This window comes from Phyllobates terribilis, unplaced genomic scaffold (assembly GCF_046119375.1).
Source record: "Phyllobates terribilis strain yellow unplaced genomic scaffold, ASM4611937v1 Scaffold_9__5_contigs__length_417890890, whole genome shotgun sequence".
Taxonomy (NCBI): Eukaryota; Metazoa; Chordata; class Amphibia; order Anura; family Dendrobatidae; genus Phyllobates; species Phyllobates terribilis.
Genome location: NW_027362769.1, coordinates 394,789,083 through 394,810,925, shown reverse-complemented (window position 1 = coordinate 394,810,925; position 21,843 = coordinate 394,789,083). Strand labels below are relative to the sequence as shown.

Sequence of the window (21,843 nt, the reverse complement as noted above, 5' to 3'; positions counted from 1 at the left end):
TTGTAGGCGGTCAAAGAGGGAGCAGGAGGAGAGGTGGGAGGACAGTTCAAAATGGACGTGTTGTTCCAGTAGTTTTGAGGTGTAAGGGAGAAATGATATGGGGCGATAGCTAGTCAGAGAGGATGGATCAAGGGAAGGCTTTTTGAGGATGGGTGTGATCGAGGCATGTTTGAAGGTGGGTTAGGGTTGGGATGAGGACTGTGGTGAGGTTAGGGATGAGGTGGGACGAGATTGGGTCAAGTTCACAGGTGTTGAGGTGTGATTTGGAGAGTAAAGAGGAAAGTTGATCGTAATGGTGGAGAAGCTGGTTTTGGAGGAGGAGGGTTGAGTAGATATGAGGAGGGGCTGTGGGGACTTTAGGCAAAAGCTTTGTCTGATGGTGTCAATCTTCTGATTGAAGAATGAGGCAAAGTCTTCGGCTGAGATGAGAGAAGAGGGAGGAGGTGCTGGGGGACGAAGGAGAGAATTGAAAGTGTTGAATAGCTGTTTAGGGTTGTGAGACAGGGATGATATGAGAGATGAGAAGTATGTTTGTTTTGCTGCAGTAAATGTGGACCCGAAAGTAGTGTGGGATTGTTTGAATGTGATGAAATGCTCGTTGGAGTGGGACCTTTTCCATTTCCACTAAGTAACCCTGGAGGCCCGTCGCAATTCTTTGGTTAGGCTGGTGTGCCAGGGTTGTCTGTTGATTGTGCGAGCTTTGGTATGTGTGAGGAGGGCGACCAAATTGAGAGCTGCAGCTGTTGTGGTGTTGTATAAAGTGACAGCAACATCTGCATCATGTAAGGAACTAATGTCTGTAAGAGGGAGAAGGGATTCAGAAAGTGAGTGTAGGTGAAGGTGTTTGAGTTTTCTGCGAGGGTGTGCAAGTTGGTGGAGTGGGGATTGTGCACCTGGAGAGGAGAGGGTAGAGAATGTAAGTAGGTTGTGGTCAGAGAGAGGGAGAGGTGAGTTAGAGACTTTAGATAGGGAGCAGAGGCAGGTGAAGATGAGGTCCAGTGTGTGTCTATCTTTGTGAGTGGGAGCCAAAGACCACCGAGCAAGGCTTAAGGAGGAAGTGAGGGATAGAAGCTTAGGGACAGATGAGTGGGAAGTGTCAATGGGGATGTTGAAGTCACCCATGATAGTGGGGATGTCAGCGGAAAGGAAATGAAGCACCAAGGTGGTGAAGTAGTTACATGATAAGATCCTGTCCGTAGCCACCACTAGGAGGAACTCCCTGTATACAGAGATACATGATAAGATTCTGTCTGCAGCCACCACTAGGGGGAGCTCCCTGTACACAGAGATACATGATGGGATTCTGTCTGCAGCCACCACTAGGGGGAGCTCCCTGTATACAGAGATACATGATAAGATTCTGTCTGCAGTCATCACTAGGGGGAGCTCCCTGTATACAGAGATACATGATAAGATTCTGTCTGCAGCCACCACTAGGAGGAACTCCCTGTATACAGAGATACATGATAAGATTCTGTCTGCAGTCATCACTAGGGGGAGCTCCCTGTATACAGAGATACATGATAAGATCCTGTCTGCTGCCACCACTAGGGGGAGCTCCCTGTATACTGAGATACATGATAAGATTCTGTCTGCAGCCACCACTAGGAGGAACTCCCTGTATACAGAGATATATGATAAGATTCTGTATGCAGCCACCACTAGGGGGAGCTCCCTGTATACAGAGAAACATGATAAGATCCTGTCTGCAGCCACCACTAGAGGGAGCTCCCTGTATACAGGGATACATGATAAGATTCTGTCTGCAGACACCACTAGGGGGAGCTCTCTTGTGTAAAGAGATACATAATAAGGTTCTGTCTGCAGCCACCACTAGGGGGAGCTCGCTGTATACAGAGATACAGGATAAGATTCTGCCTGCAGTCACCACTAGGGGGAGCTCCTGTGTACAGAGATACATGATAAGAATCTGTCTGCAGCCACCACTAGGGGGAGCTCCCTGTATACAGAGATACATGATAAGATCCTGTCTGCAGCCACCACTAGGGGGAGCTCCCTGTATACAGAGATACATGATAAGATTCTATCTGCAGCCACCACTAGGGGGAGCTCCCTGTATACAGAGATACATGGTAAGATTCTGTCTGCAGCCACCACTAGGGGGAGCTCCCTTGTGTAAAGAGATACATGATAAGATTCTGTCTGCAGTCACTACTAGGGGGAGCTCCCTTGTGTAAAGAGATATATGATAAGATTCTGTCTGCAGCCACCACTAGGGGGAGCTCCCTGTATACAGAGATACAGGATAAGATTCTGTCTGCAGTCACCACTAGGGGGAGCTCCCTTGTGTAAAGAGATACATGATAAGATACTGTCTGCAGCCTCCACTAGGGCGAGCTCCCTGTATACAGAGATACATGATAAGGTTATGTCTGCAGCCCCACTAGGGGGAGCTCCCTGTATACAGAGATACATGATAAGATTCTGTCTGCAGTCACCACTAGGGGGAGCTCCCTGTATACAGAGATACATGATAAGGATTGTGCTCCCTCTGGTGGTTGCTCCAGGCAGACAGGATTTATCATGTAACTCTTTATATTAGCAGTGGATTTGGAGCTCTGTATCAGGAGGGTAGATCTCAGACGGCTTGTACTTTCCTTATGGTGGAGTAAGAGTTGTTTCAGGTTCTTCTTTCTGGCTGTTGGAGCTTCTTCCTCTCTGTCCCGGTCGTCACCTCATTGTCTCCTTTTACATATCAGATAGAATTGGGTAAATATTTTGGGTTGCACCAGTGATTCTAATATGGGCTGTCAGGCAAAATGTATTTTTGGTCCTAGCTTTAAAAAAAATGAGAGCTGTCTCAAATTTCCACCCCCCCTGTCCATTTGTAAGACATAGAACTGCAGTGCTTGCCCCCACCCTAAGAATTTTTATTACCGTCGTAAACCCTCAGCGCAGAGCAGCTTCTAGTTCAAAATAGTTATTCCCTCCAAAATTCCCATTGTTTAAAAGTTTGTACAGTTAATGTAGAATTTAAAAACGCACATGACGGTCACAAACACAGGGACCACATTTTTGGAATGCTCACCTTTTTCCCATTATAATAGTATATCTTGCATAACTGAGAAACGACCGGGAACTGGGATAATGGATTCTGAGCTTCTGAGCGTCATAGCGATTTCATATTTGATATCAATCTTCATGAATAGTGGTGACGGCCAACATGATGTCTCCATCTTGGATGTGGGACCCCCCCACACCAAGATATGAAATCTGAAGGTTTTTATGTTCTATGCAGCTGGGTGGTTTCACAAAACCGAGCCCCGGTGTGAGGTAAACAATATGGGTGTCTCCTAATCATTTGGCCCCTTTAGTAAAAACCAGAACGGCCATTTTCCAAGTCATTCCAACCAGGGACGTCAGACGCATGCCCTACACGCTGCATGAAGGAATCACATCTACTTTCCGGGGAGCCGTCCCCCCCATAGAATCTGAGACCATCACCACGTGGCGCAGGTTTTGCTATCACTTATCCCTTTTATTTTAATAACTGTTTATGCATATATGTAAATTGTCTCTTTTATAATATCTTGTATATCTTTTGTAAACACTGCCCCCTTTTGGGAGTAAATCATTATTATTTACCAGTTTCGTTCTTCTTGTCCTATGTCGAGCAAACACGTTCCTCACCCGCTAATTCACGTTACCTACCAGGTACCCGATCCACCTGTTAAGCGATCGGTGGTGGCAGTATACCAGTATTTATGTGATATTGTGGTTTGAGGGTGGCTGGTCGGAGGTATATATACGTTCCTGGAAGGAACTGGTGGTATATATACGTCCTGTCACATCACGTGCCGCAATAGTCGACAGAAAATAGAGCAGCTGCACCCGTGCTTATCCTCGGTCAATACCGTGTGTGACCAGCAGGATAAGGGGGCGCCAGAGAGCTGCAAGGTCTGACCCAAAAGTGGGTGCTGTTTCATGACATGGGCTATGATCTATTTCTAACCCCAGACTATCAAGTGTGAGGGTGTTAAGAATGCAACCAATGCCCCACAAAAATAATTAGTGATCGGCTTAATGATCCTTAAGAAAGATTTTCCCAACGAGCGGATAAGTCATTCTCATTACATCCCGAAGTCTTATGACTCCACAGATCCTGAGTCCGAGGCGCTGCGCTGCTTATTATATGCACGCCCTGCCGCTGCCGCAGACAGATGGACAGCCGGTATTCCCTGCTCAGCTATTACAGCCATATTGGAAGGCTTAATCTTTCTCTTTCCTGCGGAAAATGCACATGAAAATGTATTCTAAAAAAAAAGCCTCGACATCTCTTCATCGTTAGGACCCACATACAGCAGCCCCCACCTCAGCTTCCTTAGATAAAGGATTGAGTTTAACTTCCCTACAACCTAAACACCAATTATTATCAGATGGATCCATAAAACTTAAGTTTTCAGAGTTGTACTGCTCTTACTATAAAAAATCCTTTCCAATACTTCATATGATATTTCTGAAACTGCTTATCTCAGATATTCTGTGCCTACTACTTAAAAAGTATAATCATACGTGCTTACTTATTTCTATGTAGAGTATAAGTCTGGATTTGTTCACACATGCAGCAAAAATAAACTGCCTTTACTGTGAAGAACCCTTCCCAAATCTGAATTTTTTGCCCTTACAAAATCAGATGTAATGAATCTTATGGAGCACTTGGTTATAACAGGTTCTTTGATCTATTTGTGTGTGGACAATTTACTTATTATTTATATTTTCTCTTTACTGAATAAACCTAGAGTTGACGAGTGAGAATTTATAATTCAGTGAACGATTGTTCCTTAAAAATTTTTTCAGTCTCCAACTTTGTACTGAAGAACTGAAATAAATTAACTTTTTGATGATATTCTAATTTTGTAAGATGCACCTGGATTTTTTTTTGGGAAGAATGTTTAAAAATTCCAATGTTTATTTGCTCTTACTGTAAATAATCCTTTCCATCCTAGTATTTTACAGCTAGTTTTTGGATGGTGTTGGTAGCACTTAATCTTGACCTCTTCCCATACTTAAAGCCATGCCTGCACTCTCAACTAATGGTTACTCTTAACACCATTTCACTATTTTTTTCCTTAATTTTATCTAATCAAAAAGTTTAACTGCTCTTACTACAAAGAAGTCCTCCCACTACCGAAGATAATAATTCTATTTTTTTCCACTGACAATAGATGAATGTGGTTAAATAGTGTTTAGTGACTTCTATGAGTCAATTACTCTAGAAGAAATGCTCTTACTGTAAAAAATCCTTTTGCTATAGATAACATTTGCTGCATTGTAATAAAAAAAGAAAATATAAACTATGTTCGACCTGTCCTGATGTACCAAGACCTCCTGTCAGGGGCGGCTGGGAGTGTGATAGAGTCAACCAGCTCCTGAAAGGGGGCTCATTTTTATCTTTACCATGGGGCCCTGTGACTGAGATCGTGCGACCATGCTCGGGTGGCTAACCACTGCATACTACAAAAAGACTATGTCCTTCTCATGAACTGGTGCCTGGAAACTGAGCGGCATGATCACAATAAAAGCCTAAGAAGCCACAATATCTGCTGCATTATTGCCCGCAGATTATTGCTCCACGTCTGCTCAGATTCGTCCTCCTCATTAAACAAGCCGAGGAACGGCGCATTGCATGTGATGACCGAGCTGCGCACACGAGGCTCTGCGTCAACAAACACTCAAATATTGACATGAAATCCTGCAATTAGGAGATTAACGAGGGGGGGAAATTCCCATTGGGACAAAGCAGGGAGGCATCTCTGAGGGCATTTCTGGAGGCATCTCTGAGGGCATTTCTGGAGGCATCTCTGAGGGCATTTCTGGAGGCATCTCTGAGGGCATTTCTGGAGGTATCTCTGAGGGCATTTCTGGAGGTATCTCTGAGAGCATTTCTGGAGGCATCTCTGAGGGCATTTCTGGAGGTATCTCTGAGAGCATTTCTGGAGGTATCTTTGGAGACATCTTTGGCTGGAGGCATCTCTATAGGCATCTCTGGGGGCATTTCTGGAGGTTTCTCTGAGGGCATCTCTGGCTGGAGGTATCTCTGAGGGCATCTCTGGCTGGAGGTATCTCTGAGGGCATCTCTGCTGGAGGCATCTCTGAGGGCATCTCTGGCTGGAGGCATCTCTGAGGGCATCTCTGGCTGGAGGCATCTCTGAGGGCATCTCTGGCTGGAGGCATCTCTGGAGACATCTCAGGGCATGTCTGAGGACATCTCTGGCTGGAGGTATCTCTGAGGGCATCTCTGGCTGGAGGCATCTCTGGGGGCATTTCTGGAGGTATCTCTGAGGGCATCTCTGGCTGGAGGTATCTCTGAGGGCATCTCTGGCTGGAGGTATCTCTGAGGGCATCTCTGGCTGGAGGCATCTCTGAGGGCATCTCTGGCTGGAGGCATCTCTGAGGGCATCTCTGGCTGGAGGCATCTCTGGAGACATCTCAGGGCATGTCTGAGGACATCTCTGGCTGGAGGTATCTCTGAGGGCATCTCTGGCTGGAGGCATCTCTGAGGGCATCTCTGGCTGGAGGCATCTCTGAGGGCATCTCTGGCTGGAGGCATCTCTGGAGACATCTCAGGGCATGTCTGAGGACATCTCTGGCTGGAGGTATCTCTGAGGGCATCTCTGGCTGGAGGCATCTCTGGGGGCATTTCTGGAGGTATCTCTGAGGGCATCTCTGGCTGGAGGTATCTCTGAGGGCATCTCTGGCTGGAGGCATCTCTGAGGGCATCTCTGGCTGGAGGCATCTCTGGAGACATCTCAGGGCATGTCTGAGGACATCTCTGGCTGGAGGTATCTCTGAGGGCATCTCTGGCTGGAGGCATCTCTGAGGGCATCTCTGGCTGGAGGCATCTCTGAGGGCATCTCTGGCTGGAGGCATCTCTGAGGGCATCTCTGGCTGGAGGCATCTCTGGAGACATCTCAGGGCATGTCTGAGGACATCTCTGGCTGGAGGTATCTCTGAGGGCATCTCTGGCTGGAGGCATCTCTGGGGGCATTTCTGGAGGTATCTCTGAGGGCATCTCTGGCTGGAGGTATCTCTGAGGGCATCTCTGGCTGGAGGTATCTCTGAGGGCATCTCTGGCTGGAGGCATCTCTGAGGGCATCTCTGGCTGGAGGCATCTCTGAGGGCATCTCTGGCTGGAGGCATCTCTGAGGGCATCTCTGGCTGGAGGCATCTCTGAGGGCATCTCTGGCTGGAGGCATCTCTGGAGACATCTCAGGGCATGTCTGAGGACATCTCTGGCTGGAGGTATCTCTGAGGGCATCTCTGGCTGGAGGCATCTCTGAGGGCATCTCTGTGAGCATCTGTGGAAACATCTTTGGAGGCTTCTCTAAGGGCATCTCTGGAGGCATCTTTGAAGGCTTATCTGTGAGCTCCAGACAATTTCCTGTTATGTCCAGGCTGATGGATGATCTCTGAGATGAGCAGATCATCAAGTGGTTAAGGCAGCGGTGGCAGTGTCTGCTCTCCTGTGGTTGTTTTCCTTCACCTCTGTCTACACTCTTTTCTTTCTTGCTCTTTATTCATTTGCTCTCTATCTTTGTCTCCTCCTCTGCCTCTTACCCTCCCTCCATCTCCTGCTGTGAAACACAGCAGTGAGGGAGAGAGCAACAGCAACAGAGGCGATCCAGCCCTTCCCCTCTTCCACATCTCCTCTGCATCTTTCCTCAGATCCGCTCTTCTCTCCACCTGTGGTCCTCGGGCTTCCCGGGGTGAGAGGTAAGTTCAACTTAAAGGGTTAATGAGACAAGACGAAAGGGGTCCCGGGCGATATTCCTCAGGTTGCACTTATGTGGCGGGTTGGCGGGGGAGGATGGGGTTGGAGTTGCATGGATATGCGAGGAATACTGGCGCGGAAGGGGTTAACGGCGAAACGCTCTTCGTGTGCATTCTGCGGCTTTTCTTTGAAGTTCCGGAGGTAATGCTCTGCAGAACAGAACAGGAAGGTGCGACGGTGCAGAGATGGGGAGAAGTTCATGACTAGGTACAGAATATAAGGTCCATGTGCAGGACACTACAGGACAGGACCCGGCTCTGGTGACCCAGCTCTTCTGTCTGCATGACCCCAAACCAAAATCTACTCGCTGTCTTCCATTTCTTATCCGAATTCTAGGACTTGTCGCACTCCTCCACCAGAACCTGCACACAACCACCCATCACCTACAACCTGAAGGGTCGCACTAGAGCCTGACCCTCTACTCTCCTGCCTGACCCTTTACTCTCTCCTGCCTGACCCTCTACTCTCTCCTTCCTGACCCTCTACTCTCTCCTGCTCTTTACCTGCCTGACCCTCTACTCTCCTTCCTGACCCTCTACTCTCTCCTGCTCTTTACCTGCCTGACCCTCTACTCTCCTTCCTGACCCTCTACTCTCTCCTGCTCTTTACCTGCCTGACCCTCTACTCTCCTGCCTGACCCTTTACTCTCCTGCCTGATCCTCTACTCTCTCCTTCCTGACCCTCTACTCTCTCCTGCTCTTTACCTGCCTGACCCTCTACTCTCCTTCCTGACCCTCTGCTTTCTCCTGCCTGACCCTCTACTCTCCTGCCTGATCCTCTGCTTTCTCCTGCCTGACCCTCTACTCTTCTGCCTGACCCTCTGCTTTCTCCTGCCTGACCCTCTACTCTCCTTCCTGATCCTCTGCTTTCTCCTGCCTGACGCTCTACTCTCCTGCCTGATCCTCTGCTTTCTCCTGCCTGACCCTCTACTCTCCTGCCTGATCCTCTGCTTTCTCCTGCCTGACCCTCTACTCTCCTGCCTGACCCTCTACTCTCCTGCCTGATCCTCTGCTTTCTCCTGCCTGACCCTCTACTCTCCTGCCTGATCCTCTGCATTCTCCTGCCTGACCCTCTACTCTCCTTCCTGACCCTCTACTCTCCTTCCTGACCCTCTGCTTTCTCCTGCCTGACCCTCTACTCTCCTGCCTGATCCTCTGCTTTCTCCTGCCTGACCCTCTACTCTCCTTCCTGACCCTCTGCTTTCTCCTGCCTGACCCTCTACTCTCCTGCCTGACCCTCTACTCTCCTGCCTGATCCTCTGCTTTCTCCTGCCTGACCCTCTACTCTCCTGCCTGATCCTCTGCTTTCTCCTGCCTGACCCTCTACTCTCCTGCTGTACACCTGCCTGAACCGCTACTCTCTCCTGCCTGACCCTCTACTCTCCTGCTCTACACCTGCCTGAACCGCTACTCTCTCCTGCCTGACCCTCTACTCTCCTGCTCTTCACCTGCCTGACCCTCTATTCTTTCCTGCCTGACCCTTTAGTCTCCTGCTTTACACCTGCCTGACCCTCTACTCTCTCGTGCTCTATACCTGCCTGACTCTATACTCTCGTCTGTTCTATGGAATACAAACACATGGGCCATGCACATGGTGAACAAGTCTGTAGGACAGTGTTCACACCGCCAAAAGACTGAAACACACAAGGACACAGTAAAACAAACATATAAAAATACTCTGTTGTGGAAAAGTAACAGTAAACAGCAAGTGCTAGTAAAAAGGTGATAAAAATCAGGGTATTTAGTTGACACATTTTTTTGCAAAAAATTTATAAATATGTGTTCTATACCTGTCTAACCCTCTATTCTCTCCAGAATGCTACTCTCTTGACAATCTACTCTATCCTCTGCTACACCTGCCTGACCCTGTACTCTCTCCTGCCTGATCTTCTACTCTGTCCTTTCCTCTTCCTGCCTGACCCTATACTCTTAACAGCGTGCCACATATATTCCCTATACTCTCTCCTGCACTCTATCTGCCTGACACTATACTCTTTCCCACTCTCTACCTGCTTGACCTTTTACGGTCTCCTTCTCTATTCCTCCCTGATCCTCTACTCTCTCTTGTGCTCTGCCTATCTGATCTCTACTCTCCTACATGCTTCTCTCCTGCCCTTTCCTGTCTGACCCTATACTCTCCACGGCGCACCGCATATCTTACTCTGTCCTGCACTCTACCTGCCTGACCTTTTACACTCTCCTACTCTCTAACTGTCTGACCCTCTGCTCACTCCTGCACTCTACCTACCTGACCCTCTATTCTCTCCCAATCTCCACCTGTCTGACCCTTTACTCTCTCCCGCTCTCTACCTTCTCCTGTGCTGTACCTTCCTGACTCTCTACTCTCTCCCGCTTTCTACCTCCCTGACCCCCTACTCTCTCCTGCTTTCTACCTCCCTGACCCCCTACTCTCTCCTGCTTTCTACCTCCCTGACCCCCTATTCTCTCCTGCTTTCTACCTTCCTGACCCCCTATTCCCTCCTGCTTTCTACCTGCCTGACCCTCTACTCTCTCTAACTGACTGACCCTTTACACTCTCCTACTCTCTACCTGCCTGAACCTCTGCTCTCTACTGTGCTCTACCTGCCTGACCTTTCTACATTATCTTGTTCTCTATCTGCCTGACCCTCTTGTGTTTACTGTGCTTTACCTGCCTGACCATCTACTCTCTACCTGCCTGACCTTCCTACCTTCTCCTGTGCTCTACCTGCCTGACCCTCTACTCTCTCCTGCTCTCTACCTGCCTGACCATCTACTCTCTACCTGCCTGACCTTCCTACCTTCTCCTGTGCTTTAATTGCCTGACCCTCTACTCTCTCCTGTGATCTACCTGCCTGACCCTCTACTTTCCTGCACTCTACCTGCCTGACCTTCCTACCTTCTCCTGTGATCTACCTGCCTGACCCTCTACTCTCTCCTGCTCTCTACCTGCCTGACCTTCCTACCTTCTCCTGTGATCTACCTGCCTGACCCTCTACTATCTCCTGCTCTCTACCTGCCTGACCTTCCTACCTTCTCCTGTGATCTACCTGCCTGACCCTCTACTCTCTCCTGTGATCTACCTGCCTGACCCTCTACTCTCCTGCACTCTACCTGCCTGACCTTCCTACCTTCTCCTGTGATCTACCTGCCTGACCCTCTACTCTCCTGCACTCTACCTGCCTGACCTTCCTACCTTCTCCTGTGCTCTACCTGCCTGACCCTCTACTCTCTCCTGTGATCTACCTGCCTGACCCTCTACTCTCCTGCACTCTACCTGCCTGACCTTCCTACCTTCTCCTGTGATCTACCTGCCTGACCCTCTACTCTCCTGCACTCTACCTGCCTGACCTTCCTACCTTCTCCTGTGATCTACCTGCCTGACCCTCTACTCTCTCCTGTGATCTACCTGCCTGACCCTCTACTCTCCTGCACTCTACCTGCCTGACCTTCCTACCTTCTCCTGTGCTCTACCTGCCTGACCCTCTACTCTCTCCTGCACTCTAGCAGCCCGACCTTCTATTGCATTCTGCGCTCTACCTGCCCAAATTTAAACCACCTCCTGCGCTTTACATGCCTGACCCTCTACTCTCTTCTGCGCTCTAGCTGCCTGATCCTCTACTCTCTCATGTACTCTCTTCGTTTGCATGCTCTCATTTCCTGCACTCCTGTTATTATATATGACCTGTTGCCATCCATGGTGCAGACCCCTCTCCCTCATATATGTATGAATGCTATGTGCTGCAGTCTATCTGCAGGAGCTGCTCTTCCCTCCGCTCTCCATCCTCATTATCTCCTCAATCTTCCTTTCTTACCAGCCAATTCTTCAATATCCCCTGGTCTCATCTGTTCTGGATTACTGGAGTCTGCACAATCCCATCCCTTACCATCACCCCATAAATCCTACCGCCCCGATCCGCTGATACTCTGATATCCAATAACTGCTGCCCCCACCACATCTCTGTACTGGTCCCGGTATATCCGAGCCTCACGTTCTTCATCTTCTGCATTTATCCTCTGATTTCCAGATCAAGTCACAATTTTCTCTATATGTCATGTATCTAATCTCACTGTCTTCTGTATGTCATGTATCTAACCTCACTGTCTTCTGTATGTCATGTATCTAATCTCACTGTCTTCTGTATGTCATGTATCTAATCTCACTGTCTTCTGTATGTCATGTATCTAATCTCACTGTCTTCTGTATGTCATGTATCTAATCTCACTGTCTTCTGTATGTCATGTATCTAATCTCACTGTCTTCTGTATGTCATGTATCTAACCTCACTGTCTTCTGTATGTCATGTATCTAATCTCACTGTCTTCTGTATGTCATGTATCTAATCTCACTGTCTTCTGTATGTCATGTATCTAATCTCACTGTCTTCTGTATGTCATGTATCTAATCTCACTGTCTTCTGTATGTCATGTATCTAATCTCATTGTCTTCTGTATGTCATGTATCTAATCTCACTGTCTTCTGTATGTCATGTATCTAATCTCACTGTCTTCTGTATGTCATGTATCTAATCTCACTGTCTTCTGTATGTCATGTATCTAATCTCACTGTCTTCTGTATGTCATGTATCTAATCTCACTATCTTCTGTATGTCATGTATCTAATCTCACTGTCTTCTGTATGTCATGTATCTAATCTTACTGTCTTCTGTATGTCATGTATCTAATCTTACTGTCTTCTGTATGTCATGTATCTAATCTCACTGTCTTCTGTATGTCATGTATCTAATCTTACTGTCTTCTGTATGTCATGTATCTAATCTCACTGTCTTCTGTATGTCATGTATCTAATCTTACTGTCTTCTGTATGTCATGTATCTAATCTCACTGTCTTCTGTATGTCATGTATCTAATCTCACTGTCTTCTGTATGTCATGTATCTAATCTCACTATCTTCTGTATGTCATGTATCTAATCTCACTGTCTTCTGTATGTCATGTATCTAATCTTACTGTCTTCTGTATGTCATGTATCTAATCTTACTGTCTTCTGTATGTCATGTATCTAATCTTACTGTCTTCTGTATGTCATGTATCTAATCTCACTATCTTCTGTATGTCATGTATCTAATCTCACTGTCTTCTGTATGTCATGTATCTAATCTTACTGTCTTCTGTATGTCATGTATCTAATCTCACTGTCTTCTGTATGTCATGTATCTAATCTCACTGTCTTCTGTATGTCATGTATCTAATCTCACTATCTTCTGTATGTCATGTATCTAATCTCACTGTCTTCTGTATGTCATGTATCTAATCTTACTGTCTTCTGTATGTCATGTATCTAATCTCACTGTCTTCTGTATGTCATGTATCTAATCTTACTGTCTTCTGTATGTCATGTATCTAATCTCACTGTCTTCTGTATGTCATGTATCTAATCTTACTGTCTTCTGTATGTCATGTATCTAATCTTACTGTCTTCTGTATGTCATGTATCTAATCTCACTGTCTTCTGTATGTCATGTATCTAATCTCACTGTCTTCTGTATGTCATGTATCTAATCTTACTGTCTTCTGTATGTCATGTATCTAATCTCACTGTCTTCTGTATGTCATGTATCTAACCTCACTGTCTTCTGTATGTCATGTATCTAACCTCACTGTCTTCTGTATGTCATGTATCTAATCTCACTGTTTTCTGTATGTCATGTATCTAATCTTACTGTCTTCTGTATGTCATGTATCTAATCTCACTGTTTTCTGTATGTCATGTATCTAATCTTACTGTCTTCTGTATGTCATGTATGTAATCTCACTGTCTTCTGTATGTCATGTATCTAATCTTACTGTCTTCTGTATGTCATGTATCTAATCTCACTGTCTTCTGTATGTCATGTATCTAATCTTACTGTCTTCTGTATGTCATGTATCTAATCTCACTGTCTTCTGTATGTCATGTATCTAATCTTACTGTCTTCTGTATGTCATGTATCTAATCTTACTGTCTTCTGTATGTCATGTATCTAATCTTACTGTCTTCTGTATGTCATGTATCTAATCTCACTGTCTTCTGTATGTCATGTATCTAACCTCACTGTCTTCTGTATGTCATGTATCTAACCTCACTGTCTTCTGTATGTCATGTATCTAATCTCACTGTTTTCTGTATGTCATGTATCTAATCTTACTGTCTTCTGTATGTCATGTATCTAATCTCACTGTCTTCTGTATGTCATGTATCTAATCTCACTGTCTTCTGTATGTCATGTATCTAACCTCACTGTCTTCTGTATGTCATGTATCTAATCTCACTGTCTTCTGTATGTCATGTATCTAATCTCACTGTCTTCTGTATGTCATGTATCTAATCTTACTGTCTTCTGTATGTCATGTATCTAATCTCACTGTCTTCTGTATGTCATGTATCTAACCTCACTGTCTTCTGTATGTCCTGTATCTAATCTCACTGTCTTCTGTATGTCATGTATCTAATCTTACTGTCTTCTGTATGGCATGTATCTAATCTTACTGTCTTCTGTATGGCATGCATCTAATCTTAATGTCTTCTGTATGTCATGTATCTAATCTTACTGTCTTCTGTATGTCATGTATCTAATCTCACTGTCTTCTGTATGTCATGTATCTAATCTTACTGTCTTCTGTATGTCATGTATCTAATCTTACTGTCTTCTGTATGCCATGTATCTAATCTTACTGTCTTCTGTATGTCATGTATCTAATCTCACTGTCTTCTGTATGTCATGTATCTAATCTTACTGTCTTCTGTATGTCATGTATCTAATCTCACTGTCTTCTGTATGTCATGTATCTAATCTTACTGTCTTCTGTATGTCATGTATCTAATCTCACTGTCTTCTGTATGTCATGTATCTAATCTTACTGTCTTCTGTATGCCATGTATCTAATCTTACTGTCTTCTGTATGTCATGTATCTAATCTTACTATCTTCTGTATGTCATGTATCTAATCTTACTGTCTTCTGTATGTCATGTATCTAATCTTACTGTCTTCTGTATGTCATGTATCTAATCTCACTATCTTCTGTATGTCATGTATCTAATCTCACTGTCTTCTGTATGTCATGTATCTAATCTTACTGTCTTCTGTATGTCATGTATCTAATCTCACTGTCTTCTGTATGTCATGTATCTAATCTCACTGTCTTCTGTATGTCATGTATCTAATCTCACTATCTTCTGTATGTCATGTATCTAATCTCACTGTCTTCTGTATGTCATGTATCTAATCTTACTGTCTTCTGTATGTCATGTATCTAATCTCACTGTCTTCTGTATGTCATGTATCTAATCTCACTGTCTTCTGTATGTCATGTATCTAATCTCACTGTCTTCTGTATGTCATGTATCTAATCTTACTGTCTTCTGTATGTCATGTATCTAATCTCACTATCTTCTGTATGTCATGTATCTAATCTTACTGTCTTCTGTATGTCATGTATCTAATCTTACTGTCTTCTGTATGTCATGTATCTAATCTCACTATCTTCTGTATGTCATGTATCTAATCTTACTGTCTTCTGTATGTCATGTATCTAATCTCACTGTCTTCTGTATGTCATGTATCTAATCTCACTATCTTCTGTATGTCATGTATCTAATCTCACTATCTTCTGTATGTCATGTATCTAATCTTACTGTCTTCTGTATGTCATGTATCTAATCTTACTGTCTTCTGTATGTCATGTATCTAATCTCACTATCTTCTGTATGTCATGTATCTAATCTTACTGTCTTCTGTATGTCATGTATCTAATCTTACTGTCTTCTGTATGTCATGTATCTAATCTCACTATCTTCTGTATGTCATGTATCTAATCTTACTGTCTTCTGTATGTCATGTATCTAATCTTACTGTCTTCTGTATGTCATGTATCTAATCTTACTGTCTTCTGTATGTCATGTATCTAATCTTACTGTCTTCTGTATGTCATGTATCTAATCTCACTATCTTCTGTATGTCATGTATCTAATCTTACTGTCTTCTGTATGTCATGTATCTAATCTTACTGTCTTCTGTATGTCATGTATCTAATCTCACTATCTTCTGTATGTCATGTATCTAATCTTACTGTCTTCTGTATGTCATGTATCTAATCTTACTGTCTTCTGTATGTCATGTATCTAATCTTACTGTCTTCTGTATGTCATGTATCTAATCTCACTGTCTTCTGTATGTCATGTATCTAATCTCACTGTCTTCTGTATGTCATGTATCTAATCTTACTGTCTTCTGTATGTCATGTATCTAATCTCACTGTCTTCTGTATGTCATGTATCTAATCTTACTGTCTTCTGTATGTCATGTATCTAATCTTACTGTCTTCTGTATGTCATGTATCTAATCTCACTATCTTCTGTATGTCATGTATCTAATCTCACTGTCTTCTGTATGTCATGTATCTAATCTCACTGTCTTCTGTATGTCATGTATCTAATCTTACTGTCTTCTGTATGTCATGTATCTAATCTCACTGTCTTCTGTATGTCATGTATCTAATCTTACTGTCTTCTGTATGTCATGTATGTAATCTCACTGTCTTCTGTATGTCATGTATCTAATCTTACTGTCTTCTGTATGTCATGTATCTAATCTCACTGTCTTCTGTATGTCATGTATCTAATCTTACTGTCTTCTGTATGTCATGTATCTAATCTCACTGTCTTCTGTATGTCATGTATCTAATCTCACTGTCTTCTGTATGTCATGTATCTAATCTTACTGTCTTCTGTATGTCATGTATCTAATCTTACTGTCTTCTGTATGTCATGTATCTAATCTTACTGTCTTCTGTATGTCATGTATCTAATCTCACTGTCTTCTGTATGTCATGTATCTAACCTCACTGTCTTCTGTATGTCATGTATCTAACCTCACTGTCTTCTGTATGTCATGTATCTAATCTCACTGTTTTCTGTATGTCATGTATCTAATCTCACTGTCTTCTGTATGTCATGTATCTAATCTCACTGTCTTCTGTATGTCATGTATCTAACCTCACTGTCTTCTGTATGTCATGTATCTAATCTCACTGTCTTCTGTATGTCATGTATCTAATCTCACTGTCTTCTGTATGTCATGTATCTAATCTTACTGTCTTCTGTATGTCATGTATCTAATCTCACTGTCTTCTGTATGTCATGTATCTAACCTCACTGTCTTCTGTATGTCATGTATCTAATCTCACTGTCTTCTGTATGTCATGTATCTAATCTTACTGTCTTCTGTATGTCATGTATCTAATCTTACTGTCTTCTGTATGTCATGTATCTAATCTTACTGTCTTCTGTATGGCATGCATCTAATCTTAATGTCTTCTGTATGTCATGTATCTAATCTTACTGTCTTCTGTATGTCATGTATCTAATCTCACTGTCTTCTGTATGTCATGTATCTAATCTTACTGTCTTCTGTATGTCATGTATCTAATCTTACTGTCTTCTGTATGTCATGTATCTAATCTCACTGTCTTCTGTATGTCATGTATCTAATCTCACTGTCTTCTGTATGTCATGTATCTAATCTTACTGTCTTCTGTATGTCATGTATCTAATCTCACTGTCTTCTGTATGTCATGTATCTAATCTTACTGTCTTCTGTATGTCATGTATCTAATCTCACTGTCTTCTGTATGTCATGTATCTAATCTCACTGTCTTCTGTATGTCATGTATCTAATCTTACTGTCTTCTGTATGTCATGTATCTAATCTCACTGTCTTCTGTATGTCATGTATCTAATCTTACTGTCTTCTGTATGTCATGTATCTAATCTTACTGTCTTCTGTATGTCATGTATCTAATCTTACTGTCTTCTGTATGTCATGTATCTAATCTCACTGTCTTCTGTATGTCATGTATCTAATCTCACTGTCTTCTGTATGTCATGTATCTAACCTCACTGTCTTCTGTATGTCATGTATCTAATCTCACTGTTTTCTGTATGTCATGTATCTAATCTCATGTGTCTATCTTCGTCTATATTAGCGTGTATGCATCTAATCATTTATCAAATTGCACATTTGTATCTAAGCTCATGCATGATGTCTCTGTTCTCACCCTTCTCTCTCGCCCACAGACACCCTGATGACGGTGCGGCGCGGTGATAAGGTTCCCATCAGCATCCAGGAGCACATGGCCATAAACGTGTGCCCCGGACCCATCCGACCCATCCAGCAAATCTCTGACTACTTCCCGAGATACAGTCCGTGGCCGGAGGGCGCCCCGTCCCCCACAGGACAACCCCACAACCTCTCACCACTGGACATACCGCATCAGGAGGCCGAACACGTGGACGACGCAGATGACCTAGACAACTATGACTCCGACGATGGCAGTACGTATTTATGTAAAATACACAGGGACTGAGAGTGCATGAACTCTATTGTTTTCTGTTATCAGCCATTACTGGGGAGAGGTGACTAAAGTGTTCTTCAATAGGATGTCACAGAAAGTGTAGGAATCTCTCTGCTCCCTATCCCTCCTCTCTTACACACACACTGCTCCCCACCTCTCTTCTCTCACACAGACTGCTCCCCACCTCTCTTCTCTCACACAGACTGCTCCCCACCCCTCTTCTCTCACACAGACTGCTCCCCACCCCTCTTCTCTCACACAGGCTGCTCCCCACCCCTCTTCTCTCACACAGGCTGCTCCCCATCCCCTTTCTCTCACACAGACTGCTCCCCACCCCTCTTCTCTCACACAGACTGCTCCCCACCCCTCTTCTCTCACACAGGCTGCTCCCCACCCCTCTTCTCTCACACAGGCTGCTCCCCACCCCTCCTCTCTCTCACAGGCTGCTCCCCATCCCCTTTCTCTCACACAGACTGCTCCCCACCCCTCTTCTCTCACACAGACTGCTCCACACCCCTCTTCTCTCACACAGACTGCTCCCCACCCCTCTTCTCTCACACAGACTGCTCCACACCCCTCCTCTCTCTCACAGGCTGCTCCACACCCCTCTTCTCTCACACAGACTGCTCCCCACCCCTCTTCTCTCACACAGACTGCTCCACACCCCTCCTCTCTCTCACAGGCTGCTCCCCACCCCTCTTCTCTCACACAGGCTGCTCCCCATCCCCTTTCTCTCACACAGACTGCTCCCCACCCCTCTTCTCTCACACAGACTGCTCCACACCCCTCTTCTCTCACACAGACTGCTCCCCACCCCTCTTCTCTCACACAGACTGCTCCCCACCCCTCTTCTCTCACACAGACTGCTCCCCACCCCTCTTCTCTCACACAGACTGCTCCCCACCCCTCTTCTCTCACACACAGACTGCTCCCCACCACTCCTTTCTCTCACACAGACTGCTCCCCACCCCTCCTTTCTCTCACACAGGCTGCTCCCCACCCCTCCACTCTCACACAGGCTGCTCCCCACAACTCTTCTCTCACACAGGCTGCTCCCCACCTCTCTTCTCTCACACAGGCTGCTCCACCTCCCTCCTCTCTTACACAGGCTGCTCCCCACCCCTTTTCTCTCTCACACAGGCTGCTCCCCACCCCTCTTCTCTCACACAGACTGCTCCACACCCCTCCTCTCTCTCACAGGCTGCTCCCCACTCCACTTCTCTCACACAGACTGCTCCCCACCCCTCTTCTCTCACACAGACTGCTCCCCACCCCTCTTCTCTCACACAGACTGCTCCCCACCCCTCTTCTCTCACACAGACTGCTCCACACCCCTCCTCTCTCTCACAGGCTGCTCCCCACTCCACTTCTCTCACACAGACTGCTCCCCACCCCTCTTCTCTCACACACAGACTGCTCCCCACCCCTCCTTTCTCTCACACAGACTGCTCCCCACCCCTCCACTCTCACACAGGCTGCTCCCTAACCCTCTTCTCTCACACAGGCTGCTCCCCACCCCTCCACTCTCACACAGGCTGCTCCCCACAACTCTTCTCTCACACAGGCTGCTCCCCACCTCTCTTCTCTCATACAGGCTGCTCCCCACCCCTCTTCTCTCACACAGGCTGCTCCCCACCCCTCCACTCTCACACAGGCTGCTCCCCACCCCTCTTGTCTCATACAGGCTGATCCCCACCCCTCTTCTCTCACACAGGCTGCTCCCCACCCCTCCACTCTCACACAGGCTGCTCCCCACCCCTCCACTCTCACACAGGCTGCTCCCCACCCCTCTTCTCTCACACAGGCTGCTCCCCATCCCCTTTCTCTCACACAGACTGCTCCCCACCCCTCTTCTCTCACACAGACTGCTCCACACCCCTCTTCTCTCACACAGACTGCTCCCCACCCCTCTTCTCTCACACAGACTGCTCCCCACCCCTCTTCTCTCACACAGACTGCTCCCCACCCCTCTTCTCTCACACAGACTGCTCCCCACCCCTCTTCTCTCACACACAGACTGCTCCCCACCCCTCCTTTCTCTCACACAGACTGCTCCCCACCCCTCCTTTCTCTCACACAGGCTGCTCCCCACCCCTCCACTCTCACACAGGCTGCTCCCCACAACTCTTCTCTCACACAGGCTGCTCCCCACCTCTCTTCTCTCACACAGGCTGCTCCACGTCCCTCCTCTCTTACACAGGCTGCTCCCCACCCCTTTTCTCTCTCACACAGGCTGCTCCCCACCCCTCTTCTCTCACACAGACTGCTCCACACCCCTCCTCTCTCTCACAGGCTGCTCCCCACTCCACTTCTCTCACACAGACTGCTCCCCACCCCTCTTCTCTCACACAGACTGCTCCCCACCCCTCTTCTCTCACACAGACTGCTCCCCACCCCTCTTCTCTCACACAGACTGCTCCACACCCCTCCTCTCTCTCACAGGCTGCTCCCCACTCCACTTCTCTCACACAGACTGCTCCCCACCCCTCTTCTCTCACACACAGACTGCTCCCCACCCCTCCTTTCTCTCACACAGACTGCTCCCCACCCCTCCACTCTCACACAGGCTGCTCCCTAACCCTCTTCTCTCACACAGGTTGCTCCCCACCCCTCCACTCTCACACAGGCTGCTCCCCACAACTCTTCTCTCACACAGGCTGCTCCCCACCTCTCTTCTCTCATACAGGCTGCTCCCCACCCCTCTTCTCTCACACAGGCTGCTCCCCACCCCTCCACTCTCACACAGGCTGCTCCCCACCCCTCTTGTCTCATACAGGCTGATCCCCACCCCTCTTCTCTCACACAGGCTGCTCCCCACCCCTCCACTCTCACACAGGCTGCTCCCCACCCCTCCACTCTCACACAGGCTGCTCCCCACCCCTCTTCTCTCACACAGGCTGCTCCCCACCTTCTTCTCTCATACAGGCTGCTCCTCACACCCCCCACTCTCACACAGGCTGCTCCCCACCCCTCTTCTCTCACACAGGCTGCTCCCCACCCCTCCTCTTACACAGGCTGCTCCCCACCCCTCTTGTCTCATACAGGCTGCTCCCCACCCCGCCACTCTCACACAGGCTGCTCCCCACCCCTCCTCTCACACAGGCTGCTCCCCACCCCTCTTGTCTCATACAGGCTGATCCCCACCCCTCTTGTCTCATACAGGCTGATCCCCACCCCTCTTGTCTCACACAGGCTGCTCCCCACCCCGCCACTCTCACACAGGCTGCTCCCCACCCCTCCTCTCACACAGGCTGCTCCCCACCCCTCTTGTCTCATACAGGCTGATCCCCACCCCTCTTGTCTCATACAGGCTGATCCCCACCCCTCTTGTCTCACACAGGCTGCTCCCCACCCCTCCTCTCTCACACAGGCTGCTCCCCACCCCTCTTCTCTCACACAGGCTGCTCCCCACCTTCTTCTCTCATACAGGCTGCTCCCCACCCCTCTTCTCTCACACAGGCTGCTCCACGTCCCTCCTCTCTTACACAGGCTGCTCCCCACCCCTTTTCTCTCTCGCAGGCTGCTCCCCACTCCTGCTCTCTCACACAGGCTGCTCCCCACCCCTCTTCTCTCACACAGACTGCTCCTCACCCCCCCACTCTCACACAGGCTGCTCCCTAACCCTCTTCTCTCACACAGGCTGCTCTCCACCCCTCTTCTCTCACACAGGCTGCTCCCCACCCCTCCTCTCACACAGGCTGCTCCCCACCCCTCTTGTCT

General features: G+C 46.9%; 1 protein-coding gene across 1 annotated transcript in view; it reads left to right on the top strand.

The window, feature by feature from the left end:
* Nucleotides 1-7,574: 7,574 nt before the first annotated feature.
* DOC2A (double C2 domain alpha) overlaps nucleotides 7,575-21,843 on the top strand; it is a 92,206-nt gene continuing 77,937 nt past the window's right edge. Inside the window, exons 1-2 of the mRNA XM_073648799.1 lie at nucleotides 7,575-7,734; nucleotides 17,846-18,103. Coding sequence (XP_073504900.1) covers nucleotides 17,854-18,103 — 250 coding nt within the window. The 5' untranslated portion in view covers nucleotides 7,575-7,734; nucleotides 17,846-17,853. The remainder of the gene's footprint in view (nucleotides 7,735-17,845; nucleotides 18,104-21,843) is intronic.